At 34.6% G+C, this 25,954-nt stretch overlaps 1 protein-coding gene across 1 annotated transcript in view; it reads right to left on the bottom strand.

Moving 5' to 3' along the window:
* Nucleotides 1-1,234: 1,234 nt before the first annotated feature.
* CCDC102B (coiled-coil domain containing 102B) overlaps nt 1,235-25,954 on the bottom strand; it is a gene marked incomplete at both ends in the record, with an annotated part of 216,736 nt that continues 192,016 nt past the window's right edge. Inside the window, 1 exon segment of the mRNA XM_079717495.1 lies at nt 1,235-1,342. Coding sequence (XP_079573621.1) covers nt 1,235-1,342 — 108 coding nt within the window.

Raw genomic sequence — 25,954 nt, 5'->3', positions numbered from 1 at the left:
CATCCTGGGGCCCACACCCTTCACCAGTGCATATGCAATGGTCAGTGGAAGGCCACTGGTGGGCCTCTTTGTCCCCAGGCCTTAGAGTTCCCACCAGTCAGACCTTCCCCCATGTTAGAGAAAGACACAGGCACGGAAGGGAAGGCTGGGTGAATGATAAAGCCTTTTACAAAGAGATAAGCTGGATGATCAGATGAGAGGAAGCTTTACTTACAAATCAATTAGTAAATTTTCATTTGCACTAATGGGAAAGAAGGAAGACCAGGTATATTATTGACTGAGTTAAGTTTTACAAGTAGGATTATATAGGGTCTCTTCTTAAGGTAAATTTATTTATCTAAAGGTAAATATGAAGCAGTAAACTATACTATATAAAAAGGTCTCAAATATTCCTCTATGTACAATTTTATACTTTGCTTTTGTTTCATCCAACTGAAAGGAAATCATAGCTTCATTTCCACCTGATTTATATCTAGATACTACTGTACTTGCCAGTGCTGGAGGGCTTTTCTATGACTTTACTGCAAAATGTCTACCCAGATAAAAGTCAAAAGCCCTTAGTTTCTGAGGTGATTGTTGCTTTTCCTTAACTTCAGTCACAGGTGATCTATTACTTTGAGAGTATTCATATCAATTGGAGTGCAAATCTTAGCTTGCTCCTTCAGTCTCTTTATAATGCAAATCATAGTGTTTGACACCTCTGTCCACTTTTGCCTTGTATGAAGAATTATACCAAATTTATTGTTACCTCTCTGGGGTGAAAACATTTTTCACACAACATGCCACCCTTACTACATAGATGGTGAATATGTGTTTAATGTCTATCAATTACTTAAACCATTACTTTTTCTTAAGTACAGTGATTCTCTTATCAACTACCCAGCAAATTGTATGGTTTACAACTTCTAGTTTCTTGCAGGTATTATAACTCTTTCAGTTTGTGAAAAGTATTCTGAACGCTCTTTTGCCTTTCAGAAATTTTACACCTTTAGAACTAGAGTTGGTTTTAAATGATATTTAAATTGTCTTTATCATAACATGTAACATTTATTGGGGGAAAAAACAATAAGAGCCAGAAGCCCATAAATTTAAGTACTGAGTACCTGCAAGGTCCTTTTAATATTCCTAGCTAAATATCTATAACATTATTTTTAAGAAAATATGAGGAAAAAAGGACATCAAGATTTCCCTATCTAAGATCTCGATCTTGAATTTGACATATTTTGTGAAATAATTACCAGTTTTGTAAGTGCCTGAGTTTAAGTTTCAAGTTTTCATTTGTTTCTTTCTGTTCATCCAAAGATCTCTGGAGCTTATGGATCTGATTGAGGAAATCATCAAGCTGAAAGCAAAATAGAAAATGCCTCAGGTAAGATGACTAAAATAAGAAAATCCTTTTAAAAGCAAGTTTTTTGCATGACACATTCTTTTTTGTATATATACATGAATGTGTAGGAATACTTATTTTTAATTATAGAATTAGTTCATATAGTCAATAATAAAATAAACATCTACATGGAGTCTAGAATTTGACAAAATCTTTTCTATCTACGCACTCCTCCCGCGTTTCTAACCTGGGCTCCCCTACCTTATTATTCTCAAGATTTTGAAAATAGTTTTACGTATTTGCATGTGTGTATTTAAGTATAGCGTATATGTGTGCATATATATATGCTAAGTGTATATAGGTACACTTATATAGACACACACATAATGGTACAAATAGAAATATTCTTTAAAATGTATTCTTTTAGTTGTTTTTAACTTAAACATAAAAAATGGGTATTATGCTCTATGTAATCTTCTAATACTTTCTTTTTTAATTCAACTGCTAAGACTCATCCGTATTAGTGACTCACTGTAGCCGCTTTGTTCTGGTTTACCAGATTGTACTGCATGATGGTGCCATGACAGTACACCACACTCCTGTCCATAAGTATTAGACTGTTTGCAGGCTTGAGTTGCTCTGAACACTCTTGTGTAGATCTCCTGATGCATTTGTGCAAAGTAGTCTCTGGAGACATACGTAGGAGAATTGCCAAGTTATATTTTTTAATTTTTCAAGATAATGCTAAAATGTCTCCCCAAAATGATTTTCTAACTTACCTCCCAAAGGCAGTTAGATGGGATCCTGTTTGAGCCTATCTTCGCCAACACTTGGTGGTGTGAGATATTAAAACTTTTGCCAATCCCTTATCAATAAATTATGGTTCATACCTCTTTATATTTTTATTGGCTCAGTGATTTTCTTCTTTTGTTCCTATTCAGGTCTTCTGCTCATTACTCTATTTGGAGCTCTTTCTTTTCTTTTTAATCTGTACATGTTTATGTTATAATCTCGATACTAACCCTTTGTCAGTTATAAGTGTTCCAAGTATCTTCACCAAGTGTTATCAAGTTTATAGCTTTTTTTTTTCCATTTTAAGAGCTCTTTGGATGAATAATAGTCATTTTATTAAGCAAAATTTATGAATTTTTTTTACAGTTAGGATGTATTTAATAATGCTAAAAAGTACTTCCCTATGCCAAGCTTAGAGAAGTATTAATCTGCATTTTCAACTAAAATTTGTTAAAGTTTTGTATTTGTCATTTAAGTCCTAGATCAAGATGGAGTTAATTTTTGTACATGATGTGAGTTAGATCTCCAATTTTATTTTTTCTATATATAAACACATTTCAATAGGTGTTTAATTAAGTTGCCAAGTTGTTTAGCCTGAGTGGAGGTTCCATGGGGTAGGTTTAGATAGTTTTAGTGTTTTCTCTTCCTCACAACAATATCTAGCAACCATATTCCTCCAATTGAATATTTCAAAATCTTGTGGAAATTACCATGCATATGCAGCTCCAAGACAAAAATCTTGCCTCTCCAAGCAGACTGCTGAGCTATGGCACTATAGTAAAATAAGGTTAATAATTTCCATATTTAATAAAACTGTAAGGATAATCAAATCTTCCTCACCTTGTGCAAAGTCAAATTACTGCTAAATATGAAAACGAATCCCAATTCTCTGATCTCTTGGTCAGTGTTTTTCAAGTTAAATCATTTTAAACATTAGAAAGAATTATATACAGTTGAGTTGGCATTATTATTTTCCAGGAGAAAAGCTATTTCTCTTCATACCCTCACCATTCTATAAACCCTTATCATCAATTATTTGTGCCCATGAAGTAAACATTTTTAAGGTGTATCAAAATTAACTCTCAAATATTATTTTTATTTCTAGATGTCAAACATTCAGATATTTTTAGTAATACACACTTTTTTTGACATCCACAATTCTTAAGTTTATATATACACCTAACAGAATTACTTTTATATACATAATCCAAGTTTACTTTCTTACCTTCGAAGTTCTCCCTTATCTAACCTGTGCAGGATTTTGTGGACCTCACTTTTCCTAGTTTCTGCTTTATATAGATAAATGTTGAACCAGAAATTTTTTTACAGATATTCTACATGTCTCTAGTTCTAATTTTTCTGCAGTTAATGTAACATGTATTTGTTAATATATTAGGCTTATGTTGGATTTAATCATTATACTTTACATCAAGTTATTCAAATCAAGTGTTGTCTATTTTGCTAGATAAATGTTACAAAAATATTTATTAAAGTACAAACATGTCTGTGTATATATTACTTAAAAGTTCTTATAAAATTCTACTAGGCCAGGCATCCAGACTAATTTTGCTTCTTCAGATACAGTCTTGCATCCAATTTCATTATTTGTGGAGGAATCAGGATGCTCAACATTCATGCCTCATTAAAGATTAATTTTCTATCAGGATAAAATTAGAAGAATAAGGTAATAGGCTAATAATGATTGACTAATTATTCTGGAATGTCAGATTATTTCACATTTTCATTTTCTTTCAAATAACTACTTGGAAAAACCCCACCTATTTGGTATTACCAAGGGCAGTTCCCAAATCATTTATTTTATGAATGAGAAATGTTATCTTTTTGTACTTTTTCTTTAATTTATAAATTTTCAGCTTTTCTATCACTTGGGATTTTAATATAGGAATACCAATATGGGATATATGGTAACTACTTGGAAAACTTAATTACAGACAGGTATTATTAGATATTTAAGGAATATTTTGGTACAACTGTAAGAACAGCACAGTTTAAGTAGAATATGATACATAAGTTATTATATTTGAAATTGGAATAACTGGAGTAAATAAATTTTGTAATGCATTTTGGAAATGTATACCAAAAGTTTTAACATTCATATTTTTAAAAATTCATGTATTGAAATGTCTGAAAAATAATATCAGACACATAAAAACTCTTTTGCACAAATATTTTTCATTATGTTCATGAAAAAGTCAAACTGACCTGAATGATTACTGAAAGTTTTATGTTTAATTATAATCCATCACTCTGACAGAACATTCTGCAGACATTAAAATGTTTAATTAGAATTCATAAAGCTATTTTATGATATTTAACTTTGGAAAAAAGGCTCACAATATTGTGAGTAATGCATGACATTTCTTATGTAAAATAACAAAGAAAAAACCAAAATGATGCAAAGTACTGGTGGAAGTGTTATATTTTCTAAATTTGTGTTAAGGATGTTGAAAATGCAATGGAAAATGCTCAAGGTATAATTCAGACCTCACCTTGGAGATTTGGCTAACATCCAATTCTGATCTTATCTCCCCACTTGACAAACCCCTCAAGAGCTCCCGGTGCCCAGATGAGCACATAAACCCGCCTCTCATTTTCTCTCTCATATTACCTACCAGGGTAATCCCAGGTTTTATTTTGTTCTCCAGCAGCCCTGAACTTTTTGTATTTTTTAGCCCACAACAGGGTGGGTTTGGTGGCAGTCATGGTGCTCATTTTCTTTCTTTCCCCATGCCACAACAGGGTGGGTTTGGTGGCAGTCATGGTGCTCATTTTCTTTCTTTCCCCATGCCTTTGCTCACATTCTCTTCTCTATGGAATGGACCACGACTCTACTCCTAAAATCCTTTAAAACAGGCTTCTTAAACTTTAACATTCTATGAATCACCTTAGGGTCTTGTTAAAATGCCAATAATGATTCAGTGGGTGTCAAGCAGGGTTCATGATTTTTCCATTTCTCAAGTTGCCAGGTGATACTGATGCTGCTGGCCCTTGGAACACACTGAGTAGAGGTCAGCACAATTACCCTGGCCCAAATGATGTAGCTTTTCTTAAATTCTCTGCTATCGAGCTTAGGCCGGGCTGCAGTGGATGCAGCCACAGAGTCATGGAGTCAGAAGGTCCTGGCAGGTGGAGGGGAAGATAGAACAGATTCTGAGGAGGCGAATCTTCAGGCCCTAACTGCAACAAAGCCTGTGGAGAAGAAGGGCATAGGGAGAGTGACCCTTTACTACTGGTGGGAAGACACTCCACCAGCTCTAGCATTAATTTGGACAAATAGGAAAGGGACCAAGAGAATCTGGATCCTCTCTTAGAGGTCTGTGCTGTTTGGACTGGTGTTGATCCAGTGCCTACAAAAGTGCCTCTCTTTCCTTACAACCTTTAAGAACAAATAGGACTGGAGTAAAGGCAAAGGTCCATCCTTCCCTAAGAGGGACCCAAGGCCACATGCACTTGTCAAGGTTGATCTGGAACAAAGTAAGTTTTTATTTTCCAATCCCCAGACAAAATGGTGGAATAGAAGGACCTGAGCTCACCTCCTCTCACAAAAACACCAAAATCACAACTAACTGCTGAATAACCATTGACAACAAAGGACTGGAACCTGCCAGAAAAGATACTCTACTTCTAAAGGCAGAGAAGAAGCCACAATGAGATGGCAGGAGGCGTGCATTCATGATACAAACAAATCCAATACCCACCGGGTGGGTGACCCACAAACTGGAAAATAATTATATCACACAGATTCTCCCACAGGAGTGAGTTCTGAGCCCCATGTCAGGCGCCCCAGTCTGGGGGTCTAACATCAGAAGGAGGGATAAATTAGGAGGTTGGGGTTAACATATGCACACTATTATATATAAAATAGATAATCAACAAGGGCCTACTGTATAGCACAAGGAACTCTACTCAGTATTCTGTAATAACCTATATGGGAAAAGAATCTGAAAAAGAATAGATATATGTATAACTGAATCACTTTGCTGTACACCAGAAACATAACATTGAAGTCAAATATACTCCAATATAAATTTTTTTAAAAAGCAAAAAAATATTTTTTAAATTTAAGAAATCAATCTTTACCAAATAAAAACTTTTCTTCATTTTTTTTAATTTTCCTCATTCACAGTTATAAATTCTGATATTAAGTAAGGAATGAACTGTTGATGAAGGTCTTGTGACATTTAGTGTATTCTTAGGCATTTAGGTTGTGAAAAGCAAAAGCCTCTTCACATTAAAAACAAATACTCTGCTATCTCTGTTGTTTACCTTTACCCTTGATCTTAAACTTATCAAACTAAATTATAATAGTCATCGTCTTTCTCTCTCACAGGCTGTGAGGTTCTTGAAAGTGCTGCAGATACACACACACACTTTAACTTTCCCTGTTCCCACTTGTGCACCAGATCCCATGCTCGTTCACCTACTCAAGGACACACACAGTTTCATCAACACACGGTGCTGGGACTTCCCTGGTGGCGCAGTGGTTAGAATCCACGTGCCAATGCAGAGGACATGGGTTCGAGCCGTGGTCCAGGAAGATCCCACATGCCGTGGAGCAACTAAGCCCGTGCGCCACAACTACTCTAGGCCCGCATGCCTAGAGCACATGCTCCGCAACAAGAGAAGCCACCTCAATGAGAAGCCCACGCACCGCAACGAAGAGTAGCCCCCGCTCACTGCAATTAGAGAAAAGCCCACGCGCAGCAACAAAGACCCAACACAGCCAAAAATAAATAAATTTTAAAAAAATACACGATGCTCTCATATCTTCCTGTTTCTTTCTCTACTTGATCCTTCCCAGCAGGGGCATTGTACTGACTGTTCCTTCTGCCTGGAACCTTCTTTCAACAGTTATCTGAATGGTTAACTTTCATTAACATTTCCCATGTATTTATTCAAATCTGAGGCCAGACACCATATTTAACATTGCAACCTGCACCCAAAGCAAGAACACCAGTTTTTTTTCCCAGCAGTCATATGATTTATATATAAATTGTCTCCATCTCTCTCCACTGGAATGCAAATTCCATACAGAAGGGATATTCATTTTATTCATGTATAGATTTCAAGTGCCTAGAATAGTCTGCATGTTTAAGAAAAAGAATAAATTAATGTTGGGTAGGCTAAAGCAACAGATGCCCTTCCACTTTTGTTAAATATCTATGCAAGAAAGACCATAATTTGCAAATTCTATATCCATAGTATCCTAAAACTTTCATATGCCAGATAAATTCTGTTTAATACTTACTGTTGAGCACAGAATAATTGTTTTGTTCCTATTGCTACTCTGGTAAGGCCCTGGCCAGTCTGGCTGAAATCTGGGTAGATTCCCCAAAATTTATGATTCAGGAAAAATGTTTACACCATATATTATAATCTGATCAAACTGGCAGTATAATAAGGTCCAGCTATCATCTAAGACTTGGTAGTATGGAGACAATGACTTCAGCTCAAAAGGACTTGCAATTCCTGGAAAATATTAATCTCCATCACTGAAAAGAAAGTAAAGTAAAATGACAAAGGAAAGACTAGAAAAGGAAAGCCTGTTAGGTGATGCAGACAATAGCACGTAAACATATTTTTATTTTTATTACATACATCCTTACCTAAATCTGGCTGGAAACCATTGATAATCAGTTTTGATACATTTTTCCATTAGCAATTGAGCGGGACCCATGTCACAGAAATTCAAGTGACATGTTTAGCATTGGGTATTCTGGCAACTCTTTCTGGCCAACCTGCTCCAACTGTGGTCTAGGGCATCCACATTGGGGTGTCTTTATAATCTCTGCAGTTTGGAATATGATTAAGGTAATGAGGAAAGATGGCACAAGTTCAGATAAGTGTCCTGTTCACAAATTCCCTAAACCCAACTCATGTAATGTAGAGCCTTTGTAAGGAATAAGTGGGCATGACAACTTGCTGACTTTAAATAATTAGTACCGACTAATTTTCCAGATATTTTTAATTGGAACTGAAATACTCTGAACCATTTCATTAAGGATTATACCACAATATTCTCTTCACCTAAAAAAAAAATCATTAAAATCAACAGGAACATTTTACTAAAACTTCCTGATGATCTCTGATGGAAAGTGGTTGCCTTTTGAGAAGTTTGCTAAGTATATAGCATGTGTTACATGATTATACATATATTTCAATGTCAGAATTAACTTCAAGTTATTAAATATAATATCTTATTGCTACCTATATGGAAATTATTGGATGATTTATATTCAGCGATTCCAGCTAATTCTTACTAAGGTATTCAAAATTAAAATGTGATCCCATTTTAACAGAATACTAAATGTTCTGTGGTCTTGTAATCCATGATAATAGGTGTGATTTGCCAGAATTATTTATCAGTTTCCTTACTGGCCTTCTTTTTAAATACATATGTCACTGAATTTCACAGGTCTTTCATGAAACTGGCTACTAAATTTCTTCCAAGTACTTTCCACATAAAGTGAGTAGATTTATTGCCTACCAGACAATTGTTAAAATGTTTAAGAAATGTTAAACAAGTAATAAGCAGGGCATAAATGTAATTGCTGAAATAATTTACTAAACTATAAATTTTCTAATGAGCTAAGGTAACAGTGCAATTATTATAGATATAGGGTTAATGAAACTACTATATCTCAGCTGAATGACAGAATTAAATTCTTCAGAGCAAAAGGAATAAGTTGGGTTTAAGTGAATGGTTCAACTGAGTAATTCAGTAAAGAATTACACATGGTTCAGATTTGAGAGATTCCCATTTTAAGGAAACTATATTTTGGGAAAGCTGGAGACAGTTTTCTATAAGTGGACCTTACAGTGAATGAATGATAAAAATTACATTCCCAATGATGTGAATCAATTATTTCCCCAAAGGTTTTATTGTCATCTTAGTGACCAAAAAAACCAAAACCAAAACAAAACCAACCCAGAATAATTTTCCAAGTAGCTGTACTTTAGTGCCAGTGTTTCCTTCTCTTTGGGAACACATGTGGTTAAATCTGTGATAAAGGTCAACATTCTTAGCAACAACAAAAGTATGAAAACAGGAACAGAAGATTTACAAGAGAAGAATCAATCTGGAGAACTGACACTTCCTGATTTCGATGCCTAACTAAAACTGTAGTAATCAAGACAATGCTTTACTGGCAGAAGGATACACTTTTATTCCATTGACCTAAATGTCTATCAAGAGTCCAGGGTCAGCTGGATTTTGATATGGGTGTCAAGATACTTCAGTGAGGCAAAGAATTATCTTTTCAACAAATAGTTCCAGGACAATTAGATATCCACAAGCATAATTCTGAATCATGCTCGCCTCATTTATAAAAATTAACTCAAAATGAATCATAGACCTAAATATATCTAAAACTATAAAACTCTAAGAAAACATGGGAGTAAATCTTCATGACATTGAAATAGTCAATGTTGTTTTACACAAAACAGCAGAGCACAAGCAACAAAAGAAAAAATAAACAAACTGGACTGATTAAAATTATTTCTAAAAGTTTTATGCTTCAAATGAAACTATCAAGAAGTTGAAAAGACAATATATGTAATGAGAGAAAATATTTGCAAACCATGTATTTGATTAGGGATTTATATCCAGAATATACAAAAAACACAACTCAATTTTTTTTTAAAAATGGACAAAGAATCTGAATAAGTTGTTCCCAAGAAAATATACTAATAGCCGACTAGTACATGAAAACAGGATTAGCATTATTAGTCATTAAGGAAATTCAAATCAAAACAACAATAAGGTACTACTTCACCTCCACGAGGGTGGCTGTAATAAAAAAGATGAACTCTGACAAGTGGTGGTGAGAATGCAGAGAAATTGGAACCCTCAGATATTGCTTGTGAGAATGTAAAATGGTACAGTCACTGTGGAAAAGAGTTTGGTGCAAGGCAGAAATAGACACACAGACAACAAACATTTGAACACCAAGGGGGGAAGGGGGGTGTGGGATGAATTGGGAGATTTGGATTGATATATATACACCAATATGTATAAATAGATAACTAATGAGAACCTGCTATATAGCACAGGGAACTCCACTTCACTGTACAATAGAAACTTACACAAGACTGTAAAATGATACCCCAATAAAAAAATCGTTAACATAGAGTTACCATATGATCCAGCAATCCAAGGGAAATAAAAACATACATCTACACAAAGCTTGTAAATGAATGTTCATAACAGCATTATTCATAGTAGACAAGGAGTGTAACAACCCAAATGCTCATCAACTGAAAAATGAAGAAAAAATGTGGTATATCCATGCAATGCACTATTATTTGGCCATACAAAGAATGAAGGATTGATCCATGATACAATATGGATGAACCCTGAAGAAACTATACTAAGTGAAAGAAGCCAGTCACAAAAGGCCATATATTCTATGATTCTATAGAATATAGAATCTATAGAATAGGAGTTACCTATTCTAAAATAGGTAACTCCACAGAGATAGAAAGTAGGCTGGTGATTGCCAAGGGCTGGGGGTATAGGGAGAATGGGGAATGACTGATAATGGGTTTGTGTTTTCTTTTCTGAGATAATGAAAATATTTTAAACTTAGATTGTAGTAATCGTGGGACAACTCTATTTTAGTAGAAACCAATGAATTGAACACTTTAAAAGTGTATATGAATTAGATCGTAATAAAGACATTAAAATAAACACAATAAGAGTAAATATGGCATACATTTCAGTTGCTATATTTATATATTAAGCCAAATCAAAATTAACTCTAGGGTATCTACAACAGAATTAAGCCAATTGAATATATCCAAGGATTCCAGAGCTCTTAAGAATGTTATCTTAAATAATAGTATCATTTGAATCTAGAATATTTCATTGCTTTATCTTTATATAATGAACTTTTGAAATATTCAAGCATTGGATGGACTTGATGCCTTAATAAGTCTAACAATTATTGGCATTGCTTTAACATGTATTGACCTAGATAATCTTATATGACTATTTATTTATATACAAAGCATTCTATTAAACAGTTTATTTCAGCTCAGAGTTATTTTTCTTTTCTTTTCAATAAATTAAACCAGCATCATGGTCAGTAGGAGCTAAGCACCTGACATCCTACAATACTGATGATTCTTAATTTATGTCCTGAGAGACTAATATTGAGTATTTGTTCAGGGTACCATAGCAACTGTAGAATCAAAGCTATGATATTATGTGACAAATTTGTAGTTGAGAGAACACTTCAGGATTCCACTGGATGACCTGGGGCAGCAACATTACAAGTGTTTATGGTGTGGTGGATAAGGGACACTTAATTGGTGTTGTTAATTTTATCCAAATTATAGACAACTATAGGGCATCTATTTCCATAGAGTAGAAAAGTCTCATCAAGATGTGTGAGAAAACACTAAGTGCATTTAATTTGTAACTGGTATCTCACAAAAGTTTTGATATTGATCTTTATTAAAACTGACTTCAAGTTGCATTAACCTGACCAGTATGCTAAAGTGCGCAGTGAATAATAATATCTTGTCTAACATCAAAGGAAGACAAAACATTGTCAAATAATATTAATTTTCATGACAATAGCACTTGTATTTGAACAGCACCCATGATGTATATATTTCCCACTTTCCTCTTTGAGAATCTGAATAGTAGAGAACACTAATAAAGTACCCAGGGAACAAACAATCCTTCCTTCCCTGTTTTATTTTACTCAGTTAACACACAACAGATGCCTGTTTTCAGAAGGAAGCTTTTTAAGAGCACTGGGCTATGTGCCTCTTTGCCTTTGGATATTGGAGTGAATTCCAGCATCATGAAACTTAATGAAAGAAATGAAATTACCATTTTTGTCCCAAGTTTTAATCTTCTATCACAGGTCTTGAATCACCAGGCTTAATCTCCAACTAATGTTGAACATGGGTATAAAAATACTGTTATTCCTTGTTATTTTAACCAAAAGAAAAGGAAATTGCAGAAACATCAGTTACAGAAATGCAAAGATGAAAAGTGATTAGAATTGTAAAACTCTTAAAGGAACGTAAACATTAAGAACAAGCATATTCAGTATAAAACTACTCAATTTTACTTATTATAACAGGATTTGGAAACTTCCTCATGGCTCTGTACTCTAGCAATTCAGCCTGATATTAAGACAGTGCCTGCCACCCTATAGGCCATCTACACAGGTGACAACCTGCTAGTGAGTCAGAAAAATCTGTTTCTACAGATATGTGGTGAAACCTTTATAAAACATAGAAAATGGAAATCTTATTAAAAGCCACATGACTTGTATCTAAAAAACCACAAAGAAAAACAAGTTAGAAACTAACAGAATATTTAAAAACAAGTAATTAGTCTTAGTTAATTGATTACAACTAAGGCTCAAGCTCTTATTAAAACAAGAATTAGATATCCAAAATTAGAAAGAGATACAATGTTATTTCAAAATAAAATTCATGAAAAGAATAAGTAGAAAAGAAAAAGTCTTCAAAAATATGTTTCATAAATAAGCAGACTACAAAAATACAGTAAGATATGTATGTTAAGAGAAGGGGAAACAAGTGATATTCTTTGATTGATAAATCAAAGGACTAGTGCTTAATTTCCCACAGAGGATAGGGAGGACATCATAATCTAACAATCAGTTTTTATTCAGAAGAGAACCTTTAAGTATTTGAAAAGGACTATAATGACAAAAGGGATAATTATAATGATAAAAGGAAGAAATGTTTTCCTCTATCATACACATATCTTTCCAGATTACAATTTTCCAAAGTGACAAAAACATATGGAGTGGAAGTTACTTACCCTGCAACTTCTCCATGATATATATGGAATTTAAGAAAAAAAAATGTCATGAAGAACCTAGGGGTAAGACAGGAATAAAGACACAGACCTACTAGAGAATGGGCTTGAGGATATGGGGAGAGGGAAGGGTAAACTGTGACAAAGCAAGAGAGAGGCATGGACATATATACACTACCAAACATAAAATAGATAGCTAGTGGGAAGCAGCCGCATAGCACAGGGAAATCAGCTCGGTGCTTTGTGACCGCCTAGAGGGGTGGGGTAGGGAGGGTGGGAGGGAGGGAGACACAAGAGGGAAGAGATATGGGAACATATGTATATGTATAACTGATTCACTTCGTTATAAAGCAGAAACTAACACACCATTGTAAAGCAATTATACTCCAATAAAGATGTAAAAAAAAAAAAAAAGAAAAGAAAAGAAACTTTTCACTTATAGACACTTAACTGCATTTATATGGGTTGCTGTCTGGAGGTGGAAAATTAAGACGGAACAAAATCCTTCTCTAACTGAATAAGATTCAAATAGAAAACTTAAAATTAAAATATTATACTCTTCCTTTAAAGAGAAGATGCAAAATGACTTGGGAATGAACTTCTGCATACATAACCTATAAACATGGTTATCGAGCACTTCTTATGGAAGTTTCAAAGAACTACAAGAGATTCCAAAAGTGCAATGTTTCTAAAAATGTTTCTGAAACAGAAATGGACACCTCGTTATTTGTTGAATTATATTTAAGCTTCTGAGTTCCAAACTTCTGCAACTGTCTATTATAGTCTTGGTTATTTTGTAACTGAACCAACAGCCATATCATTCCAGAAATCTCTTCACCAAGAAACTTTGATTAATTTCCTCTGAATAATTTTGATGACTGTTATCTAAAATAATCTAGGTTATAGCAGTAGCTGGATTGCTTAATATAAGAAAAAAAGTTAATGACACAGTAGGATAAGTGTTTTAAAATACAGAAAAATATTTAAGTATTTTGTTTTACATATTTCCTAGTAGAAACTGTTTATGATCAACTTAGCTTAACAGTGATGATAGGGAAAAATCTATTTTAAATAACAGCAAGGAATAAGTAAATGGAAATGTAGTCATGACTTACAAAATTTATACAGTATTAAAATATGAAGAAAATATTTCTTCCCCTAAATAGTAAGTAGAATAAAGCTGGCACACTTTAATTGCAATGCATCACTGTCATCATAGCCTTAGTAATATTACGAAAGTCAAAGGAGACTTAGTGCTGATGGAATAAAGATGGAAAACAGATATGTAGAGCACATTTCTTAAAACAGAATTCTAATTCTGTACATATGAAAACCAATGAGACAGTAGTAAGCATTCTTTCACTAGAGTAACGTTCAGATTCCAAAATTTCAAAATATTTCCTTGCACCTTTCTTTGAACATAATCACTGCCCACCATCTGAGTCACTAGAACCAACTATAAACAGATTTACCTGCCATTTATTTTGTACTATCAAAACAAAGTCAATATAGTAAAAAGGGTGAAACACATCTTTAAGTTATTATGAAAGCAGTTTTGACCTCACAGACCTCCAGAAAAATTGTCCAGGACCTTCAGAGTTGAGAACTGCTGGTTTAAAGAACGTTTTCCCAATGAAGTACTTTCTAAGTTGGATGAGTTCAAACATGATTGGTTTACTTTGCATTTGGCTAGAAGTTTCTAGAAACAGTATGAAAAATATTCTCAAATATCTGACTCAAACCTCCTTGTGTATAGGTTATATATATAAATGAGGAAGCACATTATCCAACCTGATGGAAAATGGCGGCTTCTCATATTTAGAATATCACACAGCAATACATGCTTTAAAAGTTACCAGCTTGGAATGCTGCTGTCCAATTCATCTAAGAATATCTGTAAATAATGGAGATTTCTTCCACTAATAGCGTGCAAGTTCTAGCACATTTAGTCTCCTGATAAAGAACTATTAGGTAAGCAAATAAATGAAAGCAAACTGGCATGCCCTGAATGCATATAAATTAATGAAGTGGGAAATGTACTGGAAATATTCCTGAATGCTATTGGTCATCCAACAAGGTATTTACTGCCTTTTTTTCCCCTCAACACATCCATTTTGCCCGTCATACCTAGGTCATCAAGTGAATACATCCCATGTAGATAGGCCAATGTAAGACTTTCTACAGCTACTTCGTGAAATAAAGATCATGCAACTCCTTGGAGTTCCAATTTTTCCTCAGTTTGGATAAACATAAACTGATTTAACTATTAATACCTTAAATATTCTACATTAAAATGACAATAGATATTTTATGTAATAGAGACCTCTAGTTTTAAAAATAAACTGTAAACATCAAAGAAATGTTGCATTAACTAAAGACTACAATTCAGAATGTCCTGGGCTATTTGTTTACTTTGTTATTCAGGGAATTTTGTGAAAAATTGCCATCACTATAGGATACCACTATAACTACTGTACTTGCGTAAAAGACAGCCCTACTTCTCCTAAATTTAGGAAGGCAATTATATTTCTCCTTTTGAAGACACTGTATTTAAACTGAGGGTTTTTTCCAAAGAAGACCATATTCTAACAGACAATACGCTATAAAGTATTTAATTTTGTTTACTTAGTAATTAAAAGGAAATGCAATTTGTTCAGTAGTATAGATACTGAAGTTAAATGTTATACCACTAGAAACGTTTAACTGACTACAGACTTAATAGACTTTTAGCATGTAAGATTTTTAGGGATTTTAATAGACTTTATTTTCTAGAGCAGTTTTAGATTTACATAAAAATTGAGAGGAAAGTAAAGAGTCCTCCTGTAGTCCCTATGCCTGCCCCACACACATCCCCACCCCAGTTTCCCCTATTATTAACATCGTGCATTAGTGTTGAACATACAAAAGATAATGTCATCTTGAGCAAGGCTGGCAGTCATGAGGGTGGTGATAAGTGGTCATTTTGTGATATATTAGGAATATAGGACTTAAAGAATGTGAAGATTGATTTAATATGGAAAGTGAGAAGGAGAGGAGTTAAAAATGATTAATTGTTTTGCCTGAGAAATGGAACAGCTAGAGAAGTGGGTTTAAAGATAAAAGTTGAGAGTTGTCAGCATATAGATGGCATCTAAAACCATGAGGTTTGAAGATATATATTGCATTTGGAGTGAGTGTAGGTAGGCACAGAATAAATGAAAGGATAAGACACTGACACATACAGAACTGAAGACGTGAAGAGAAATCAAGATTGAGATCAAGAAGGACAGAAAAAGGTGAAAGCCAAAAAAAACCACTGATTTTTCTAGACGCCTAGTGAGTACGTTACTTTAAGAATGGGACTGATTGTGTCAAATTATTATATTTTGAGAAAGATGAAGCCCAAGAATGGAGCACTGGCTTTCAAAGTATGGAGCACATTTGGAGAGCTTGAGAACTTTTCCATTGGTAAAAAGGCAGCAGTCAGAAGTATCACTGCTGTGATTAGAAACAGAATGAAGGTTGTGAAGATAAGAAGTTAATATATTTCTTTCAGCCTTTTTTTTTTTTTTTTTTTTTTTTACTGTAAAGGGAGTTTAATAATAGCAAAAATGGAATGTGTACTTAAAGGAAGTCAGTTCATTTACAATACTTTATATATAAAATATTTAAATATACATGTATGTGTATATACACATGAATATATATATACTTGTGTATGTTTTTTATATATAGGCTGAACACAGATAGGAACTGAGAAATTTCATCCATAGTATCAGATATGTAAGCAGAATATAATGGTTCTAACTGATATAGCTAATTTGGTAGATGTGATGGTGAGAGTGTGTAAATATTCTGTATTCCACATTCCTGTTTGTTTTTGTTTCTCAGTAAATTCAGAAGAAAGATTATCATCTGAGAGTATGGAGGAGTGAGGAGGGATTAGAAAAGAGACAGGAAGTGAAACAGTCATTTAGAAAAGTTAATGCTGGAATGCTAAGATGCTACTTGAGACTAGTGATCATGAATATAAACCAAGACCTGTTACCATAGCACTAGGTTCTTTAGTGCCACATGCACAGCTGATGAAGCAGAAGGTTGCATTTAATGATGAAGCAGAGCTTGAGTTTTACAAGTGAATGTCTACAAAGCATATGGGGGCAAGGAAATTAACGTATATGCAGCAAAAGGATTATAATGTAGAGACATCACATTTATGGACAAGGAGTGAAATCAGAAATGGAAGTGGATAAGTGACAGTGAAAAAGCAGTATCATCAATAGATTATATGCCCAGGGGGTTGAAATTTTGTAGTACTTGGTACTGAAGAAAGTAAACCGGAAAGATAAGAGTACATTTGGAGAGTTTGAGACCCTGAAGGAAGTCTAGTAATTGGTGAAGATAATATCTGCAGTGTGACCTTGGGAGTAGGTTGGTAAAGTCGAGTGAAGGACAAGATAATTGGAAAAGAAGAATTTGAGGAACTGAGAGTGCAAAGTGCTGAAAGTTTTCATTTGGGATACTCTACTCAGTAATAGAGTCCAAAAGAATAGAGGAGTGACATTGCCAAGATGGTGACAGAGGTTGTTTTTGACTTCACTCCCCATCACAGGAAGAACAACTAACAACTACTCATGGACAAGGCATCACTGGGAGAATCCTAGAACACAGGAAGGAGGCTGAGGAAGTCGCCTGCACTCCAGAGACCAAGATAGACTGAGGGGGAAGGTGAGAGGAACAGCTACACACTGACGGCATTGCCCCTCCCCCAGGCTGGGGCAGCACCAAGATCCTGTCACCTGGGGCCCTGATTGAATCACTACAGTCTTCTCCTTCAGAACAAGAGTTCTTCCTTAGAACTACATCCGAATGACTGCAAGTGCATTTTATGATGGATGCTGATGATTGTACAATACACCACCTTCAAGGACAACCCCTGGATTCTTCAGAATCATGCCTAGAACACCCATTTTGGATTTCTCTGATGTAGACTCTCTACCAAAAGGGTTTCAATCTAGAGTTGACATCCTGGCTCTGGTTTCCCTCTATCCCAGCCTCTAGATCAAGTTCTGGATCTCAACTCTCTTACTCTGCTCTACCCTTCTACTGTTAATAGAGTCCTGTCCCATTGTATTCTGAAATATGATTATCACCTCTGGAACATACAATTCAGTCATTCAACGCACTAATTTAACTCTCAAAAAGTGATTGCTTCCAATCAAATGTGCAATTACCGAGAAGTGACAGAACTATACTTTTCGCTTTCTTAAACTAATCAGGTAAATTATTGAAACAAAGAACAACAACAACACAAAAAAGCCCACCAGAATCTGGTGGGTTTTTTTAATCTATAACTTTAACCAAAAATAAAATATTTTCTGCTAGTTAAAGCAATAATACGTGAAGATATAGTAAGAACGTAAGTCATATCTTTAAGAGATGACTGTATTTATTCATCTCCAATCAAAATAACACTCATTTTTCCTCCATGAAAGGAAAACCAGAACTGTTTGTTGAATATTTCTTCATAATTTGTGCCAACATAAATTTTAGCCTTGCATTTATAGTCACTGAGTGTGAAATGCATCAAATTACAAATTTAAATATGTCTAATTGTGTGCAGTTTATATTTTATCATCTGATTTTCCAACTACAGCAGAACCACACAAATGAATAGTTATAGATCTTGCATATATATCTTTTTAAACTACAAAAGTTCTTAATTTATCATACCATGAAGGGAAAATGACTCATAAGAATTTCATAGCCTTAGAGTACTGAGTGTTTAAATACAAGAAGTCATAACTCTTAATAATTCCAGTTGAGCAACTCTAAAAAAAATTTAAGTTTTCATATTAGTTAGGTAACTGAAATGTCTTGTAATAATAATGATCTACCTGACAAATCTTTAAAAAAGACAGAAGTTCAAATATCATGATTATTATTTTAGAAAGTTAAAAAGCATGTAAATCTAAAAGTATAATTCCACTCTTGACATTCTTTTTTACAACACAATACCCTAAAGGTGTCACTCTTTCTCATTATATATTCCATATAAGAAAATTTTGAGAAAGATTTTTATTTCCTTTGACACAATAAAATGTCCCTTGTTTTATTTTTATCTTACTGGAACATTATTTGAAATGCTTTACCATTAAGCTCAATTATGATTTTTTTTCATGAAAAGAATATTCCGATTAGAGCAGAAAAAATAATTGTCCCTGAATGTTATCTTTGAAATGACCCACCAGAAACTTAAAACACTAATCTTTTATCAAAATGTTTTGTAATCCAATATGGAAGCCAAGATCCTAAATAAAACTTTTTCTTTAAATGTTCATTTGCAGAGAACAGCAGTTGGATCCATGTAAGTATTGTCATCACTATGCAAAGAAGACGATAGTGTATAAAACCAGAAGATATATTTTTAACATATATTTCCATGCCTGAGTTGGTATCTTATCTCTTCCTCTCCCATGTGTGACCACGGTCATGTCATTTACTGACCCAAACCTCAAGTTCCTGTAATTGCTGTAATTACAGTATCTAATTTCAGGGTTATAGGAAGACTTATATGAGAATATTTATGTTAATAAATTACTACAATAACTGATGTTTAGAAGTTTATAATAAAGACTAAATATTATAACGTAATATGTTAAATACTGGAACATTCAATTAAACACTGTTACATAAGATTAAATTAAACCCTGAATATTTGATCTGAGACCTCGGTAGATTAATTATTCATAATTTTTCACACTTTAAGATAAGTTGTTTCTTTACTTTCCTCAAAGGTTTCATTAAATCAACTACACACGTTTCAGTGGTTGAATTTATGTAATCCCACACATTATTTTTCATTTTACAGATGAGGAAAGGGTATTCCAGAGAGGCTAAATGATTAGCCCAGGATCGCACCACTCGTAAATGCATACATCAGAGTTCATTTCCAATTCTGACTCCAATCCTTTATTTTGCCCACTATACTATACATTCTGTCAAATACTCAGAAACTAGATTGAATTTATACTTTTCACTTGCCTTTTCTAACACTGCTCAATCATAGTCACACATCAGAAAGATATTACTTTTTATAAAATCACCTGCATCTCTTCTTTCACTTAGCATGACTTTTAAGATCCCTCACATTGTGATGGGTTTGTGTAATCTGCTGTAGAGCAGGTACCCCATGGTGCCTATCCACAGATGTGATCCGTCCACTCACCCCATGACCAAAGGCCCAGATGCTCCATCTCTCAGCCCCCAGGAGCAATCCTGCAACCTATAACCTGCACCTATCCCCTCGTGGATCTGTGTGAATCTTGCTGGCAGATGGACCAGGAACAGGGTTAACAAATTAAAACACATACATACAGCACAAAGGATATTAATATACAAAAACACAGTTGAACAAAAGGATACACAAAAATCTCATTAAAATGGTTGCCCATGGAGAGAGAGGGGGATGGGAGTGGGATGGCAGTTTAAAAGGGAATAAATAAATAAAGAGAATAGATTTGCCTGAAGAATGAATGGTGCTGAGAAGTGCGATTAACTCAACTCTCAGCACCAAAGAGAAAAGTGCAATTAACTCAGCTCTCAGCACCAAGAGAAAAAGAGATTATTCTTTGCTGTTGTTCAATGGCATTTTTTTCTAATGAGGTTTATATCACTTCCATTTTTCAGAGCATAAATATGAGTAGAAACAATAGAGCTGGATGAGGAAAGGGAATAAAGTATCAGATATTGTTCAAAAGAAGAAGAAGAGAAAAAATATATATATATATATAAAGGTTAGGGATGGTGGCCCAAAAATGTTGCCTAGAGTTAAAAGGAGAGGAAAAAACTAACAAATGACCATGCTCTAAACCCTACCGTATAACCTGTGCTTAAAACATCTTGATTTTACTGAGCTCCTATCTCAGGCTACACTTTCTACCCACACACAATTCATAAACGTTTTAGCTTAGAATATAGCACACATGAAGGGTTTGGTTTATCACGTTCTGAAGGGGGGCAGAATTTCCCCTCTTTTCCCTTCTAGTTCTTTGGGTTGGGAATTAAAATAATATAAAGTAGTTAACAGGAGAAAAAGCAATTTATTACAGGCACAGTGAGAATCAGCTAAGTATGAAGAATTCCAAAGATGGCAAGGCAAGGTGAGGCATATATTTTTCTGGACTAAGCAGAAGGAGGTAGGGGTCTAAGGCTTCAGGGGGAAGTAAGGCAATTGACAGGAAGAAAAAGAGTTAATATTTGGTAAACAAATGTTTGCTGGGCCATACAAAGACAATGGGGCACAGAGAGGACCTTGTTCAAAGGGACTTGGCTAGGTTCCTCCCCATCGACCACACCCCACACTCTACTATAGTTATCTATGGTGCTGGGAGGCCTGGCCCAGAGAGAAGCTATCTTAAATTCTTTTAGACAGCAAATTCTTTTAGACAGTAAGTGGAGTTCAAAGGTTCTTCCTGAGTCTTATGGGCCTTGATTGTTTTCAGCTCAAAATAATCCACATGCCAGAGTGGCCTGTTCTGAACTCCATCAGAGACAATTTAGGTGGTTGGTAAAGTGAAGGAAGAGCAAGATCCTGAAGAATGATTGCAGGAAGTGGTACTCTTCAAATTATCCACAGAAAGTGGAGCAAAATTATTAGAAGGATTTAAATGAGCTGTATACAGGGACAAGGATGCAAGACCTCTGTTCATGTTGTAGTGCTATGATGTCTTGATTTTAGGGGCACCTGAGACCACTCTACTGATGCTGGCCAAGTTAGAGGCACAGACTGTGCTGGTCCTTGCCCATATATTCCAGTTGGGGTGTCAGACAACAAATAATTAAACACATAATTACAAATAGCCCTTAAACACTGGAAGGAAAAGGAACATGGCCACCTGTTTCCACTGCATCCTGTAAAAACCACCATCTTGACATTTATTCTGCTATATTTAACTTCAGACATTTATGTTGGACTATCCCCAGCCACACTGTAAACCTCTTCTTGGGAAGAACTCACTCAAGTATATTCTAACATCTAACACAGAGGTTAGGAAGTAATTAATATTAAATGAACTGGGCTGGTTTTTACAGTTCAGTTCAGATCCTGGGTCTGTGGTTACTGCTTGTGTCCCCATGTGAACCTGAAGCCAGCCTCTTTATTATTTTTTTTAATCTTAACCTGAAACACTTACCAGATCTTTTCCATAGATAAATGTGAATTTCAGTCTATCACTATTCTCACAATCTTAAAATTAGCAGGGTGTAAATTAATGAGATTACACCAAAATATGTTTTGGGCTGGGAAAGAATTCCTGTGTCCTTCCAAATAAAGGCTTACTTAAAAATCAGCTGTTAATTTAGATAATTAACGTTCTGTAGGTTTAAACAGTGTCTCTCACATTCATCATTGCTGATGATATCAGACTTTTGAAAAGATTCACCTTTTTGACACCAGAAGCATTAAAATGTGAGGCCAGAATTAGCTAAGCAGTAATAAGGTGATAATTGCTAAGTGTGAAGCCACACAGACAATGCATTTAGCAAAACACTAGCACTTTGTGAACTTACAGTGCTCAATAGTACCTATTCTTTCCATCTGTTTAAGTGATTTTTTATCTTTTGAATTTCTCTCAAAACTAGAAGACATATCAATTTATTTTGCACATTACAATGCTACAGGTAGCCTACGATGGACTAAGAGCCTCATTTCTGTAGCAAGCCATTTCATTTATGCTCTACTAGTAAAATCTGTTACAGTAAACACATGTGTTCAGTGGGGACCAAAGTTATGAATTTGAGTCTCAATGGTAGCAGTCTTTTCTCATTAGACCAGTGGTTCTGATATTTCACTAGATATTAGAATCGTTTGAGAAGCTTTTAAAAAATACTCATGCACAGGCTCCACCCATAAAAATTGACTCGGCTACTGGAGATGAGGCTTGAGTTGTTTTTTTTTTTTGCGGTATGCGGGCCTCTCACTGTTGTGTCCTCTCCCGTTGCGGAGCACAGGCTCCGGATGTGCAGGCTCAGCGGCCATGGCTCACGGGCCCAGCCGCTCCGTGGCATATGGGATCTTCCCGGAACGGGGCACGAACCCGTGTCCCATGCATCGGCAGGCGGACTCTCAACCACTGCGCCACCAGGGAGGCCCGAGGCTTGAGTTTTAGTATTTTTACAACTCAATCAAAAGATGCTCAGAAGACCTAAATAGACATTTCTCCAAAGACATAGAGATGGCCAAAAGGCACATGAAAAGATGCTCAACATCACTAATTATTAGAGAAATGCTAATCAAAACTACAATGAGATATCACCTCACACCAGTCAGAATGGCCATCATCAAAGTCTATAAACAATAAGTGCTGGAGAGGGTGTGGAGAAAAGGGAACCCTCCTACACAGTTGGTGGGAATGTAAATTGGTACAAACACTATGGAGAACAGTATGGATGTTCCTTAAAAAACTAAGAATAGAGCTACCATATGATCCATCAATCCCACTCCTGGGCATATATCCAGAGAAAAACCATTGTTCAAAAGGATACATGCACCCCAATGTTTACTGCAGTGTTATTTACAATAGCCAAGACATGGAAGACCTAAATGCCCATTGACAGATGAATGGATAAAGAAGATGTGGTATATTTATACACTGGAATATTACTCAGCCATTAAAAAGAATGAAATAATGCCATTTGCAGCAACATGTATGGACCTAGAAATTATCATACTAAGTGAAGTAAGTCAGACCGACAAAGACAAATATATGCAGAATCTAAAAAAAAAAAAAGATGCAAATGAACTTATTTACAAAACAGAAACAGATTCACAGCCTCAGAAATCAAACTTTTGGTTACCAAAGGGGAAAGGTCGGGGGGAGGGATAAATTGGGGGTTTGGGATTGACATATACACACCACTGTATTTAAAATAGATAACCAATAAGGACCTACTGTTTAGCATAGGGAACTCTACGCAATATTCTGTAATAACCCAAATGGGAAAAGAATTTGAAAAAGAATAGATACATGTATATGTATAACTGAATCACTTTGCTGTACACCGGAAACTAACACAACATTGTTATTCAACTATACTCCAATATAAAATAAAAATTTTTTTAAATATCTAAAAAACTAAATAAATACTCCAAAGGGTATTTATTGCACAGACAGGTTAGAAAATCATATTAGACTTTAACCTTTACACTGGGAATATATTTTATCTATAGCTGTATTTGACTTACAATTGTGCTGAGCACTTATATCAAATTTCAGTTTTATGAAAAAAATCCATGAATCTCTGAAAGCAGGAATGTCATCTAAAAGTTAGGTGATTCTTTTTCCCTCACCATAGGACTTTTATTTGTCAATTACTATAGGGTAACTCTCACCCTCTGCTGCTTGGTTTGTGAACTGTAGGCATCTAGGGGCTAAGAACTACTTGAGCCCTGATTTACATCTCTTTTAACACAAAATAGTCACTAAGTATTTTTAAAGTCCTCTTACTAATAGAATCTATTACTAAAATATAAATCGAGAAAATAAGAGTAAGTATTGAGCTACACTAAGGGAAAAGAATTTAACAAAAAGAAGAAACTGAAATTGAGAGTAAATCCAATTAACAGCTCAGCAAACTGAGTGATTAAACTCTTAGCTTTAAAAACAAATCATTTGAGATTTAACTTACTTTTGCATCAGTTAAGATGCAGTTAAGATTTTGCATAACAGCCAACGTTTCCACAATTTGACCTATCACTGAGGAGCAAAGAAAATCAGTAATTCTGAATATATCAAGAGTCATATTATATTCATATCCTTTAAGCCCAATAATTCCACTTAGAAAACTTTTTTTTCCAATGGGGAAAAAAGGTCTATACAGTTGAATTTGAACAGCTTAGAAGTTAATCATCCTATAACTTAGAGTTGGCCCTACATGTGTGTGGATTCAACCAACCACGGACTGGGTAGAAAGTAGTATTTACTATAAAAAAATCTTCGTATTAAGTGGACTCACAGAGTTCAAACCCATATTGTTAAAGGGTCAACTGTACATGAAAGTAGTCATGGTAGAGTTATGTTGAGAAAAAAAATCCAAAAAACCTTCAGTAAAGGAGGCTTGGTTGATTAAATAAATTTATATCCAAGGAAATAAATATTATCCCACCCCTTGAAATACCAAGTATGAAAACTACATAGCAGCAGGAAAACTGATTATGGTAACTGATAAAGCAGAGTATATTATTTCAAATGATGACTGCAATTCTGCATAAAATTGCCTAGGCATTAGAAGTTAATACACACTGAAGTAATATGATACGATGGTGTTACGATAGTTGATTTTTAAAAATTTTTCCTTCTTTATATGATATGATATTGTTTTACAAAATTTAAAATATTCCTTGGCAAGCCTTATCTCATTCAGTCCTTCAGTCTCCTTGATACTAGTACAGTGTGGAGCACCTATGTGTCTTAGTAATTGTTTATATTATACTCCTTGCTTCTTAGGTACTATCTGTTCTGTCTCTACCAACTTCGGTTATTGCATCATTATATTATTCATTAGACTGTCTTTCCCACCATATTTATTAAAGTGGTAAGTTATTTTGGTATTTTAATGTGGATATATATGTAATTACTTCTGCAATACAATAATGAAATCTCAATTAAATTTTGCCATCACGTAATGGCTTCAATGAAATGATGAGAAAAGAATGTTTGACTTCTAACAAATACACATCAAATTAGAATTTTTTTTTTGGTAAGTTTGTTTAAAGAAAAGCAACTCATCCAAAAAGAATTTTTTAATTTGCTCATTTCTTTAATCAGACCCTGGGTTTTCTCTTATGGGCCCCCAAGTGTCTATTTCTCTTTTCAGTATAGAGGATTAATATCTCATTTTTATTTATTTAAAATTTGTTGACTTGTGGGAGTTGGGAACTTTGTATTTGACAGTTCCAATTAAACATTAATTTCAACTAATTGCAATTTGAAGAATTTGTTACTATGAAATTAAAAAGCTCAGCAGTGAAA

Source organism: Hyperoodon ampullatus (assembly GCF_949752795.1).
Source record: "Hyperoodon ampullatus genome assembly, chromosome: 13".
NCBI classification, from domain to species: Eukaryota; Metazoa; Chordata; class Mammalia; order Artiodactyla; family Ziphiidae; genus Hyperoodon; species Hyperoodon ampullatus.
Note: the sequence above shows the minus strand (reverse complement) of the source record. Positions and strands in the feature narration are given on the sequence as shown.